Below are 13481 nucleotides of genomic sequence, written 5' to 3' on the forward strand. Positions count from 1 at the left end.
TTAGTAAATTATTACCAAAAGAAAATTTCCGATTACAATTAGATTGGTTTTCCGTATACGTTGGTTAGATATTATAGAATAAGCTAGAATATGGCTAGAAATGAAACAAAAAAATCTTCTTATGACAAACGCATTAATAGATTCGCCATTGAACTCGATTCGCAATAAATCACTCGCCAAGACGTTTTTCTGAGTTCTCAATGAATTATGTAGACACGGACATCATTAATCATTTAAAAATATGGAGTTGAAAGACTTGAGAAAATATGCATATTTATGCCTGTTGGTATTTAAATCCTGAAGCATATGTTGGCCAATCTCTGTTTCACCATATAAAGCTTGATTTAAAAATAAGGCCTGCCATCATAATGTTTTCAGAGCGATTAATCGCTTATTTTCTTTTGACAGGTTTTTCCGAGATAGATTGAGCCCGGAGATTAATTTTATAGAGAGAGTATAAGCAATGCAAATTGTATTAGGAGATTGATAGGACTGGAGATGATACATCACCAATCACGGTGGTATAATCAAGTTACGCTTCTTAAAAGTTAGAATGCATGGAATTTAATGAGAAAGATACATTTACTTAAACTCTAAATTCAGTTTCTTCAAGTAAGTTCCTCACCTATTGTGAAACTTTGCGAAGTTCAGGAAACCTGCTTGATGGTATTGTTGGCTAAGCAAGTAAACGAAAGTTTGTCTTTCGACAAGGCCTGGAACTCTGGAAAAGTTCAAAATGTTTTATCTAGAAAAATTTTCTGGTAATTTGTCGCATTCACATATTTTTGGTATATACAAAATTAGGCTGCTATTAAACGTCATAAAATGTTTTGATCACTAAAATAAAAACATTGCATTCTGTTAGTAAGGTTCATTTTAGCTTGCTTAGGTTTTCCGTTAAACGTTAACCTGAAGTTAACTTAACAAATTAATATTTGGATCTAAACAATTCAATTAAAACGTTTTTCTTTATCTTTTTGGCAAGTAGATACAGTTCTATCAAAAACTTAACAAATAAACTTTACATTTGAATTATTATTTTATCCTAAATTGTCCATTACTGCATAATTCCAATATTATAAAGTTTGTTCTATGTTTGTACTAAATAATCTAAAAACTAGCTTAAAATGACTTTATGAGAACCACGATAAGGTACATAACAATAGGATTAAAAAAATACTGGCAGTATGAACAATGGTTCCTCCACGGGTACAACCGACATTTTCGAACGTAATTGTGTACTGGATGTCGTCCGGAAACCGGCAGAAAGTACCTAAAAAAGAAAGAAAAGGGTAGATTAAAGCTCGGTGAATTTGACACCCCATTTCCGGCAGGGAAAATTCTATATAAGGGTTGTATGACATATTTCACAAAAAGTTTTATTAAGTAAATTCATACGGTACAGCAAAACATCATTGAATATTTATCTAAATCTGGGATATTAAATGTTAATCAAACGCATTTCAATTTTGCTCAACTAGTTTCGATGCAACAAAGGGCTTGGAATATTCAAATTAACTTGCTAATTATATAAACTAACTAGTAGATTATAGGAACTGAATGTGTTTCTTCGAAATCCTAAAACAGCTAAAAATAATTAGCCTGCAGTTTGGATATTCTATTTTATTCATATCCCTCAAAAGCATCTCATTAAAATGTTGCCTAGAGAAGGATTATAAAGCAAGGTTCTACGACCCCAAATTTAATTAACAAGGATTCTGTCCGCAAATCGTCAATGTGCCCGAGCTCAAAAGATTTTAATCTGTTCTGGTTTCATTTAAACTGATAGCTTCCCCTGTGCAATAGCATCTCTATATAAATGCTACATTTTACAACTTTTCATCTGACAAATTGATATTGTGTAACATAACAAAAAGTCGCTTTTTGCCTCACTAAATCCGAGTTATAAAAACAGCCAGACTTTTTTAAAGGCCTCGCTAATTGAAAGAAAACACCCAAATTGCTACAACTTTAAATGGCCCCCAGATGCTTTCATGTTGGCTAAGGAGTTAAATTTAAAACATACGTTATTTATTCCCTTGACTCTTCTGCCATCCATTTCTGAGTCTATTGCATTTGTCTTTTCGTCTTTTCCTTTTTCCTCACATTTACTCTAAATTGAGTCTCATTATTGCGTGGGGGAGCACAGTTAGTTTATCTACTTAAGAACTTTTTTGCTTTTAAGACATATCTTTAGAAAAAAACACCGAATTCCATTATGAAAATTAAGATCGATAATACAAACTTTAACTTTAAGGGGCGTGTTGATAGAGCTACTAACATAACTACAAATAATCATCAATTTGGATTAATTTACAAACAAAACTAATATAAAGACTACGAATATTAAACCAAAAACTTACTTTGACAGTTCACAGTACTATTTTCCCCTGTGACCGAAATGTAAATAGGTTGACATTCACTGATTGTAACATCATCACAATAACTTGAAATGTCAATCGAATTCAGAGTACTGGAAAGGCTGACACATGTTCCATTAGTGGAATTGGAAGGCCTGCTATTGTCTCTTGAGTAACAAACGGTGATGGTACCATAACCCTATAAAATTCAATATTTATTATTGTTTTAGGTAGGGACGCGGTAATTAATATTGTGCCTTCCTACATCTAAACATTTTTCCATGAATAATATAAATACGAATAATTAATGAAGAATGCTGGAATTAACTCGAAAGGGTTTAATTGATTTATTTTGCTATTATATCTGGCCGACACATTCGATACTGATTAAACATTATGGTGTTGTGTCAACAAAGAGTTTGATTGAATTCAAGTTTCCCCACAAATAAATAGCTTAAGTAGACGTTGTTGTTCCCCAATAAGCTTAAGTTATAATAAAGTTTACTGAGCAAACAAAATTAATTGGATATACTCCAATATAACCTTAAACAAACCTGTTCTTGTATTGTAAGATTTCTAGTTCCATCTCCAGTGTAGAAATAGTTAGGCGAAACTTTGTAGTAGTTTGTTCCCAGAGGTTCCACGTATTCGGTTAGGAAAAACGTGCTAGATGATCCCGAAAATTCGGATGTGCAGCCTGGATTCACGATAGCTCTAGGCACTAAAAACAAAAACTTGTTTTTGATTAAACCGTTAAAATGAACTAAACGTACTAATTGTCGGAGTATTATTAATGGTAAATATTGTTGGATAAAGTTTGGCATACCGTCTTTAATATTGGTGATCACGCTATCAGCTGCAGATCTTAAAGTCTCCTCGCTGGTACTCTCTTCCAAAATCACCACATCCTTGTTGGTGTTAGACACGATATTGATATAGTCACTACCATTCCCAATGCCAAGCACCAAGAAGTTTATATCTAAAATAATCACAAGGCCACATTATTCAGCTATTTTAAAAACCATTCAATCATTTACCAGGCAGTCTTTGATTAAAAACTTCCCTTCTTTGAGACAGAAACGTATTTTGTTCTTCAGTAATAGATGTTCTAGGTATCAATAACACAATAGTAGACTCTCCGCCTGCATAGCTACTATTATCCAGTTTTTGCGTTCCGTAATTTTCGACCAGTTCAAAGATTGAAACATAATTAAACCCGGTAGATTCTGCAATAACCATCTTAATGTTATTAAAACTACTCAAAAGGATTCAATGACTGCACTCTCTCAAAATGAGCATGCTTTATTAATAAGTATATGCAAATAGAAACGCTTGAGAAAAGGTTTTTGAATTATAAAGCTAAAGTTCATAAAGCTTTGAAGTTTAATCTTAAAAATATTTATAGCCTAACAATGAAGGTTTAATTTTGGATAGTATAAAGTAAAAAACGAAATTAGATTCTTAATTTTACATAACCAAACTATAACTTACCATTCAAATGTACTGTTTGGTTGTAATTGAGGTGAAAATCAGACAAATATCTAGTCCCATTGGTGGTTAGGTTTCTAATACTGCTACCACCATACAAAGTGATCCTAGACTGAAATTTATTGACGTCGATATTGTTCAGAATATGCCTATAAATTTAAAAGCTTATTTAAACTCTTTACTTGGTCAGAAAAATAAAACACTCACGAAAGTACTGGCTGAACTGTTGTGTAGTTCCAACTAGAATCAATGAAAATCAGCAAATCACTTACGACCCTTTCTATTGCTATGGTGCCTCTGCATGCAAGATCAGATGAAGCCAAATTAGCTGCAATGATTTTATTTTAAATGTTAAATGAGTTATTATCAATACAAAACTTACTTAAATAGCTTTCCATTGCAGTGACAACAGACTCAGAGAATAAGGGGAATGCACTTGAACTTACAGATACTTCACCTACAGCAGCATTGTTAAGTACTGGCATAAAAGTTGCAACTTCTGTTCGTAAGACTGTAGAATCAATCAAATCACTGTAAAGAGTATTTCTATTGCAGGCTTTAAAGGAGGAGTTGAAAATGCCTTTTTCAAAGGGAGAATAGTACATGTCAATCATTTGAGACACTCTTAAGTCTGAATACGTTTGAAGTAGAGTACTCATTCTCAATCCTATGTAAAGACCATCCAGAGCTCCCCTAAGTTCAGCATCAGTAGCTTGCAACAATCTGTTTTGTTGCAAAATGTAGTATTTGGGGTTAATGGTGCTGTTCCATCCTCCAGAAGCTCCAAGTGAAAATGGCTCTATAGCTTGATTTAACGCCGTTTCGCAAAGTTCTCCAGCTAACGTTGTTGCGTATCTGTTATCGTAAATAGAAGTACCAACTCCAGTAACTGTTTGCTGATTCAAACCAGCAGCAATCCCAGCAAGAAAATTGCCAGCTTTTACTGATCCAGATTGTGTCTGTACCACTCCTAATTCTAATGGACACTGACTGAAATTTGATGAGGAAGCTGAACTGCGACCCCCTAGTCCTTCTGCGATAAATTCAGTGTCTTCATCTTCAGGTCCATCTCCTGCACCTCCCTCAACTCCACCGTCTTCACCTTCATCTCGGCGACCTCTAAATAAAATTCTTTGAGTGAATCTGGAACTTGCGGCACATTCGGAAGCTTCATTGTTGCGGGCAACTTCATCGATAGTGTTGGAGATCATGTAATGTAGGGTGCACTATAATGTAAAGAAATAAACAATTAAAATTTAAATTGATGTTGTAAAAAGGATTTTTAAGAATTATTACCTGTTCCATAGGCGATAGATCACCAAAACTAAACTGAACAGTAGATGTAGGTAGAGCACTGTTCAAATATATTTTAAACTTATGCCTTTCAAATCTACTAGCTGCATATGGAATTACGTATCTCTCATCAACGGTTCTGGTACTTCTAGCAATTCCATCTTGTCGGAAACTAAAAAGTACTTGTATCATATTTTATTGATTGCTATTTGTTAAATTACTTCTGTATTATAAGTAACGATATTTCTCTAGGTGATAAAGTTGGATTAGCATCTTCAAATCTCCTTATCAATTCAACCAAAATGTTTGTATTTGAAGGTGGCCTTTCGTTAGCAATTGTTACCCCAGGTATGGCACTGTTATTGTAGCATTCAAGTAGATTAGGATTAAGAGCTTGTCCTACATAAATAACAACTCAATGTATTTGGTTTTTGCATAAGTTTAGTCTTACCATTTTGACACTTCACCACACTAAACACACTTGCAAAAATCAGCAAGGCAAGTTTGTTGTAATCCATGGTGACCTAAAAGACGAACGGGTAAGTTAAAACTCAACTTCCTATATGGGTGTGATGTATATTAGTCATTATTATCTGATAAGATAAGGAGTATTATAATTACTTTAGTATCAGTCATTATTTAGGATAAATAAATAAAGGTTTTTATAGGTATTTGGAATTATTGACCATGTCTGCTGACTCTAAAAAGTTTAGGTAAATACATTTCTTATCATATTCTTTTGCCATGACAAGGTGATTTAAGACCGTGTATAAAACTGTATGATTCACACAGCTTTTAACGTATTAACAAGAAATTAATAAAACTTTTACGTGGAAATTAAAAAAAGTGACGAAGTCTATTATTTAGTCGTAATTACTTTAATTAATACAAGCACAAAAGGTTGTCAAAAACGTGAATGCAAATTTAAAAGCTTACTAATTACATTATGGTTATGATTGCGGAAGTGGTTTGGAGATAGAGATAGACAATACTTAATCAAATTAAATGTGTTGGATGTAATCACCTTTGAGAATATCGCTATTATCAAACAGAATAATTATGACGGTGCTGATTTTGTAGCATCAGCTAAAAAATATTTTAAAAAATTGTGTGCAACTAACACGGAACCACGAACATCGATATTTTTATCTACACAAACGCATTACTAATAGTGATTATCTCAGTCATACAAAAAAACAATGAAAATTGGTAGAACTTAACCATCAATCAAAATAGAATTGTCAACCTGTGGAAACATTTAAAAAAATCAAATAAGGCCTATAAATTAATTTGATTTATCCCCACGAAGTGCACAATTGCATCATTAGAACAAATTATCAAACAACATTGGTTGCTTCCTATGCAAACGAATTGAGTGGGACAGTCGCTGGTTCCATATTGTGTTAGGAAAAATTACTATTCACATACAGTATTTATTCGCAAAAATTTTGCAGGTGGTGCCTGAATGTTAACAATTATTGTCTGTGCTTTAGTTCTGCATTCAAACTGAAGATTTTAGTTTTATTTCCAAGTACGATCGTGATTTTGATATTTTACTAGAGGTCAGACACTAACGTTATTGTGTTTTGTTAATTTCCAGTTCCAGTCAATAATAGTTTATCATTTTTGGTGACTCATAATTGCCTATTGTTGTTGTCTGTAAAGGATTATACGTATATTACAGAGAGATTAATAGTTAAGCGAAAAAATTTAAAACATGCACTTGCTTAATTTTAGGTGTAAATTCTTCTCACCGCATGAAAGAAGGAAAAAAAGTATTGAAAGAATAAGAAATATACAATTTTTTTGATATCTTATTTGAATAGAGATTATTTCATGGTCATACACACGTGATCTGATAATAAACTTTGTCGGTTTCTCTCACAAAGATGCATACAAAATAGCAGTGTATTAACATATACAGGGGTGGGCATAAGTCACCTGGCAGCCTTGAAAACAGTTCATGCGTCAGACCCACCACTCTCGCTCGGAATTTCTTGAATTTTTGCAAATTTGCCAGGTGACTTATGCCCACCCCTGTATAGTACAAATTTGCAAAAATTCAAGAAACGTCTGACGCATGAACTGTTTTCAAGGCTGCCAGGTGACTTATGCCCACCCCTGTAGATATAATGGTGGAAAATAGTGTATTGTCATTCTAGATTATCCAACAGAAAGTAAAAAACAATCTAAACGTTTTAAGATAGTCAACATTTTCTTTATCTGGCACAAGTTAGTGCCTCTTTTTTGTTTTTATTAAACTTTTTTAAGGGTTGACTAAAATCTCTTTCTCTTGCATTGCAATAAAAGTTAATACTTTCTTTCAAATTTCTGTAGGAAGTTTAGAGTATTTTTCGGAAGTAGAAAAATTTAAACCTGTGAATGATTTCTTAGAATAGAAGGTGTTAGTTGAGGCTGCAATAATTTGTAATTCAAGGAAAAGTTTAAGTATTTTTCAGCCGTAAATTTATTTTTCAAAATAATGATTCTCCGATACGTTTATATCAACAAACTAGATCCTCTGAACTGTCAAAGATAACGAATACCAAGAATCATCTAATTGCCAACTAAAAAGATCAATAAAGGTGAGCGCCTGAAGGCTGCAAGTGTTTGTTCCACTCACTATTTTATCAAACAGAACCGATATCTGGTTGCATTTCACCTCATAAACATCAGTATACAGTAAACTCTTGTATGTTTTTAGGTTAAGTAGTTTTTAAAGACTATAAATTTAGGTAATCCTAGGAGGCAATCTGTCCTAAATATAACTTATACAGAAACCCTCTTAGAAGCGTGTAAATCATGTGTAAATACAGTAAAAATATGGATGCTTTTTTTAAAAGGTGGTTAACAAAAATGAACGTGCACTTACCAGTATGGTTTCACCAGTGTAACTTATCTGTCTATACCCAATATTGGTGTAATTAATGATAAGATAAAGAGATTAGTTAGCGTTATTTATTAGCGCAATGTTGTGTTAGTCAGATGTAAGTAGGGCTTAAAGTTTTATCTATTCAAAATTGTGACACTGTGTATATTAAAAGCACGATTTTTTCAATCTTTACTTTTTGTGTTCCTGAATACATTTTATTCACGTGTCCTTAACATTTCAAATATTACCAAACCCAGATTACTTAATCCTGTATGAAACATTTGTACTGTTTTACACTGTTAATAAACAGATTAAATGTTTAACATCATTTAGACTTTTGAACCAGCACTTGAAGATGAAATTCTGCATACTTCTGGTCAAGATCAAACGGTACATGAGATGAGATGAGTCATGAATAGATCGTCAATGAACAGGAACACAAACGTGATTACAGAACCCACTGTTACTTCCCATAGACGTACGTCATTAAATTAAGGATAAAAAATTCCCATGGGGTCACGTTTCATAAATCTTTTAATTGCGTTAAAAATTTTCTAAAAGTTTCCGTTTTCTAAAATTCAGCACGCCATTAGGGGCTGCTACAATTTACATTTTTCGGTTTAAGGTTCGGTTTCTGTTCCCATTTCCATAGGGAAATAATTTCAGAAAGCTCTTGCTTTCGGTTATATTGTGGATTCTTTATTGTATTGCCCTTTTGACTGTGTTCCAACTTGCGGCTTTGTTTACTTTTTGCCTTTTCAGAACTTTGTCTGATTAGTTACTTTTGTGCTATACAAATTTATAAAGTTTAATTTGTTTTGTCTCTATTTTGTTGACATTGTTGAATTTTTCAAAAATTTTTGTGATTTGAATAAAATTGCAAAAATAAAACTGATAGTAATTGTCAAATGAAGTAAATAATAAGTTAGATTTTTCTTCTACATTTTCTTAGCACTGTATTTATTTTTGTAACAACTTAATTGAAAAGCATGATATCAATTCAAATCCACTTTTGCATCACAAATTCTACTTTGTACAAAAGTCATAATTAAGTTACCTGATAAATAAAATAAAATCATACGTCAAGTGATTTCTTTGTAGTTCTCCTATGGTCCTAATCCTTCATTCTCCTCCGTTCATCAAAGAATTGAACACATTACTAGCTTAACCGCTTTCGACTTATAAAAGGTAATCTTTGATTTAGTGCGGCAGTCTTTCCGTGAATCTCTTCGTCTGTGTGTTGCTGGTTTCTCTTTTAGTTAACATGATTACAGGCCGGATCTTACATCTTGTGACTGTGTCCCTCATATTCACCTTGTTAACTGGTTAGTACAATTTGTGTTTCTTTACCCTGTGTTATGTAATAAGTTTTCCATGTTTTTTGATACTTTTTGATGAATGATTAAATTTTACATCCAGAAATAGATCGTGGAACCCCGTAAAGCAGCATTTTGATGGATTTATACATTAAGAAGTGTTTCATTCCGGAATAGTTTATTTGCAACAACATGCAAACAGTGCAAACCCATCGCAGCTCAAGGGCTCAGTAATGATCGAATTTTACCTCAGGAATTTTGTTTAGTGCCGTTTTATGTCCCTGAATTCCGCATTGTAATGGATTTTGAATGTCACCGTACCACGTTTAAAACTTTACCACCCACCAGGAACTAAATTTATATATTGTTATAGTAATCAAAATCAATTTAACAGTTTTAGTATTTTAATAATTGCTGCAAATAAGGATTCAAGATTAGTAATATAAATAATTTGGTTATTTTTAGATTTTAAACACCTTGTGTGGCTTTAAAGTTAATCAAGTTGGATGCTTTTAAAAACATATATGGTAGGTAGAGACTTTCATTGTAGATGACGAAATTGACATTTAAATTTTATACTTCACTACCACGTGACTATAAAAACACAGGGTGTAATGTGTTTAATTGTGAAACAAGCTATCAAACCTTACTGTGCTAGTAAAGTGAATACTAAAAACTTAATAAATATTGTAGTATGTAATATTAATGTATTTAATGACATTTAAAAAATCAAGAAGTTTTCTTTATTCACAATCCTTGACAGCTATATATAGTAAGTGGAATATTGCTAATTTCTGTTTATTACTACTTGACAAATGTTCGATATTCTCTCATTGTTATTTAATTTTTCCGTTTGTTTTTTACATAAAAATAGTCATCAAATTACAATTTTGCCAAATGTTAATAAAACAGCTAAAACATGATAATTTTTTCAGAATTAAAAGCTGCACCGCCCCCAAAAACTCGTAATCTCCTTTACTCACAGCCAGGAGTGGTGACTGTCTACATTAGACCTGAAAATACTCCTCTAGAATCCATCAGCCCGGATTTGGCAGAAGCATTCGAGTTCAACGCTGTTAAGCATGGTAGACTGACCTTTGGCAGGCAAATCAATGAAATTCTTAATGAAAAAAAAGAGAATCCTGGATTGTTTAATAGTGGACAACTGGCAGAGGGGGAGAGTTACACTTTGAAGCAGAAAAAAATCGGAAAGAGTCAGCCTAAAGAATCTGTTGTGACGCACATCCAGAAAATAGCTAAAAATTGAAGTTTCGTGATTCGTAGCTTAAGTATTGTATTTATTGTTGTAAATAAATGTTAGCCAATTTGGGCGTGCAATTAGATTAGTAAATCAATGTTGATATGGAAGTCCCTAAGGGTTTCGGATATAGGCGTCGGAGCATTAACAATTAATTTACCAGTTGAACATCATATTTAGGGGTGAGTGGCCTGTGGTTAAATATGAAATGGTCTGGTAATGTTCGGAAATTACTTATTATAAGTGAAATGCATTTTGGCATTCGATAAGCTGCTCTGAAACAGTTGTTTAATTCAATAATGTTTACTGTTTCCAGATAGTAAATTAATGTTTCATTGACCGAACTTCGGGTTCACATTAATGCAGTATTCACGAACTAATATTATAAATGCTCTTAATTCTGTTAAATTAGTCTGGACATAACCACAACACTCGATGTGTAGGGTCGCTGCCCTGACCATTTCCACTGTTATTCCATCAATTTAACACAGCATCAATGAAAGTTTCCAAAATTGCAGTTTTGGCAAAATGGCAAAATTTTAAAGTGCCTTTTTGTACTTATTTTACCTAATTTATGGTATTTTGGTATAAATATGCCATTTGCTGTGCATTGGAACCCTCCTGAAGCAAAATAAAAAATTGCAAAAATGTAATTTTTTCAATTTTTGAATGATTGTTTTCTAATTAATTTCACACTTAATTCTAGTTCAAGAAGTCCAGTCGTTTTATGTAGGACGCAATATGTCCCTTATTACGGCAGGTAAGCACCAATTCATTTAGGACTCAGTGACGATAATAGGATGATGGCATGTAAATTGGAATTTTTATTAGTCTTGCTGCTTTATGTGATCTCTAAATTCCCTTAACTTTAAAACAAGCAGAAAAAACTACATTAACTGCCCCAAAACTGAAATTCTATGTTCTTTTTCCATATTTTACTGTACTTCATCTACAAATCAAGAACAACTCTCTAACAAGATTGAGCACTAGAATCAGCGCCGAATTTAATTAAACCTGATCGTACAACGACAAATACTAGTTTGCTTGTTAACTCTACTATTATTAGCTGTAAATTAGAGACAAATTTGCATTAATTATTCTTATACCTAGCGCATGCAGTTCAATAAATTCTGCGCCTTGTTATATCTTGGAGTGGAATGCACTCTAATTATTAGTGAACTAATAATAAGACTACGCTTCCGAGTGGTAGTAGCTCTCCAGACGTCGCAGGTAATTAACTAAGAGCAGCAAAACTTCGGGCCAGAAGTGATTATCTCCTGACTTCATTGTCTGGATCCAGCAAAATCACGGGAAAGTCGCCATCAATGTAGCCAGAAATTTTCTTTTTATCCTCATCCAGTTTCTCGTTGGAATGAGAACTTGGATGCTTTTGAATTAGAAGTCCTTTTAAGACGGTCATATTTAATAGAGATTATAAAAAAATATAATAATACTCACCCGTAGAAGGGTTTTCATTATAAGAGGAAGGGATAAATCCAGGAGGTGGTCGATTTTCGAAGTCAAATTCAGAAGGCCTAAATCCAGTCATTTCATTTGGTAACCAATCGGGACGACCTGAGAGTAACAAAAAAAATTAGATTCAATGCCAAGCAAGTCTACAACTGTGTAAATGTTTTTGTCACCTGATACATGATGAACTGCTATTGGTGAAATAACATTTTTACTGTTAGAAAAACTGTGAGAGTGGGCATAAAAGATTCCAGTTGATTCAGGGGAAATACAGTTTACCAGAGTTTAACATTCCAAAGATATTTAAATGATTATTAGTTACCTCTATTGGGCGGAGGTCCTCTGTTTGGTGGAGGTCCTTCAAATGGTGGTGGTCCTCCAAATGGCGGTGGTCCTCCATGCGGAGGAGGCCCTCCAAATGGTGGTGGTGGTGGGTGTGGTCCGCCATATGGTGGAGGTGGTGGTGGGTGTGGTCCGCCATGTGGTGGGTGTGGTCTGCCATATGGTGGTGGTGGTGGAGGTGGAGGGTGTGGTCCACCATGTGGAGGTGGTGGCCTACCATACCAAACAGATGGTCCAGGTGGCTGTGGAAAATGTTGGTATGGAGAAGGGTGGTAGGGTTGGTAGTGGACAATTACGTCATAAGTTCGATCCTGACTAGGTTGGTCCCTCTTTAACAAATTTTCAGCTAAGTTAACTAGGCTCTCCAAATTTAACGATGCGGGTTTACTGAGGTCAAGCTGAGTTATTTCAAACTGAGTTTGTCTTTTTTGAACCACCCTAGCTTTTGATACTAAAATAAAAGAAATGATTCTATGTTTTCTAATAACTATACATGAAGCCTACCAGTTAAACATATAAACATTGAACAAACACTTAAAAGCACTGAACGATACATTACTGGACTGAAAACCACAACTGTTTAAAAGATCAACGATGCAGACGTGATTTGTAAGATGTACACATGTTATTAATCATTATGGAAAAACCAGTTTGTTGTCCAAAACTGGTATTTGGGTAGTGAATCTTTAAAAAAACTTGTTGAGAAGACAAGGTTATAAGTTGCAATTAAGATGCCTTTACTTAAGTACTTATTATATCGTTAATATTAACTGGTTATTAATGTACAAAACAACAGTTTGTTTTGATAATTGGCAAGGATGAAACTAATTTTTTAATGCTGTTTTACCTCCCATAGGATTCTCATATTTCATCCAAAATTAAACAACTTTTGAATCTAATCTAATTTTGTTTCTATGCAAACCACAAAACATACATACATGGGTGTGTATATTAAACCAAATTTGAATATTTACTAACGTGGTGCAAGGTTAACTTTTATTAAGTCATTCAGTTCTCGCCACACAGTTTGCAACTTGTATAATGGAAAAGTTGATACAGAAAACACTAATTAGTGTCTCCTA

The 13481-nt window shown here is 33.5% G+C and overlaps 3 protein-coding genes across 5 annotated transcripts; 1 reads left to right on the plus strand and 2 right to left on the minus strand.

Annotated features, from left to right (window-relative positions):
* Positions 1 to 954: 954 nt before the first annotated feature.
* On the minus strand, positions 955 to 8062 carry LOC145739250 (uncharacterized). 2 transcript variants are annotated; one of them, XM_081994712.1, is made up of 12 exons: positions 8014 to 8062; positions 5593 to 5665; positions 5363 to 5540; positions 5145 to 5313; positions 4231 to 5074; positions 4056 to 4176; positions 3852 to 3997; positions 3398 to 3586; positions 3187 to 3339; positions 2915 to 3081; positions 2364 to 2559; positions 955 to 1273 (listed from the first exon to the last, which is right to left on the minus strand). In XM_081994712.1, the coding sequence occupies exons 2-12, from the start codon at positions 5657 to 5659 to the stop codon at positions 1134 to 1136; spliced, it is 2370 nt and encodes a 789-aa protein (XP_081850838.1). In that variant the 5' UTR covers positions 5660 to 5665; positions 8014 to 8062; the 3' UTR covers positions 955 to 1133. The 2 variants fall into 2 exon arrangements, with proteins under 2 accessions (XP_081850838.1, XP_081850837.1); XM_081994711.1 differs by lacking the exon at positions 8014 to 8062 and adding an exon at positions 5763 to 5792.
* Positions 8063 to 9179: 1117 nt separating this feature from the next.
* Positions 9180 to 10672, plus strand: LOC145739255 (uncharacterized). Its single transcript, XM_081994722.1, has 2 exons — positions 9180 to 9338; positions 10265 to 10672. The coding sequence occupies exons 1-2, from the start codon at positions 9278 to 9280 to the stop codon at positions 10594 to 10596; spliced, it is 393 nt and encodes a 130-aa protein (XP_081850848.1). The 5' UTR covers positions 9180 to 9277; the 3' UTR covers positions 10597 to 10672.
* An 886-nt stretch (positions 10673 to 11558) lies between these two features.
* On the minus strand, positions 11559 to 13064 carry LOC145739254 (uncharacterized). 2 transcript variants are annotated; one of them, XM_081994720.1, is made up of 5 exons: positions 12904 to 13064; positions 12696 to 12850; positions 12380 to 12641; positions 12046 to 12162; positions 11559 to 11991 (listed from the first exon to the last, which is right to left on the minus strand). In XM_081994720.1, exons 1-5 carry the CDS (start codon positions 12953 to 12955, stop codon positions 11858 to 11860), a joined length of 720 nt encoding a protein of 239 aa, XP_081850846.1. In that variant the 5' UTR covers positions 12956 to 13064; the 3' UTR covers positions 11559 to 11857. The 2 variants fall into 2 exon arrangements, with proteins under 2 accessions (XP_081850846.1, XP_081850845.1); XM_081994719.1 differs by having other exon boundaries at positions 12380 to 12850.
* Between the last annotated feature and the right edge of the window lie 417 nt (positions 13065 to 13481).

The sequence above is a fragment of the Ips typographus genome, linkage group LG16 (assembly GCF_016097725.1).
Source record: "Ips typographus isolate SLU linkage group LG16, UJ_Ityp_2.0, whole genome shotgun sequence".
Lineage (NCBI taxonomy): Eukaryota > Metazoa > Arthropoda > Insecta > Coleoptera > Curculionidae > Ips > Ips typographus.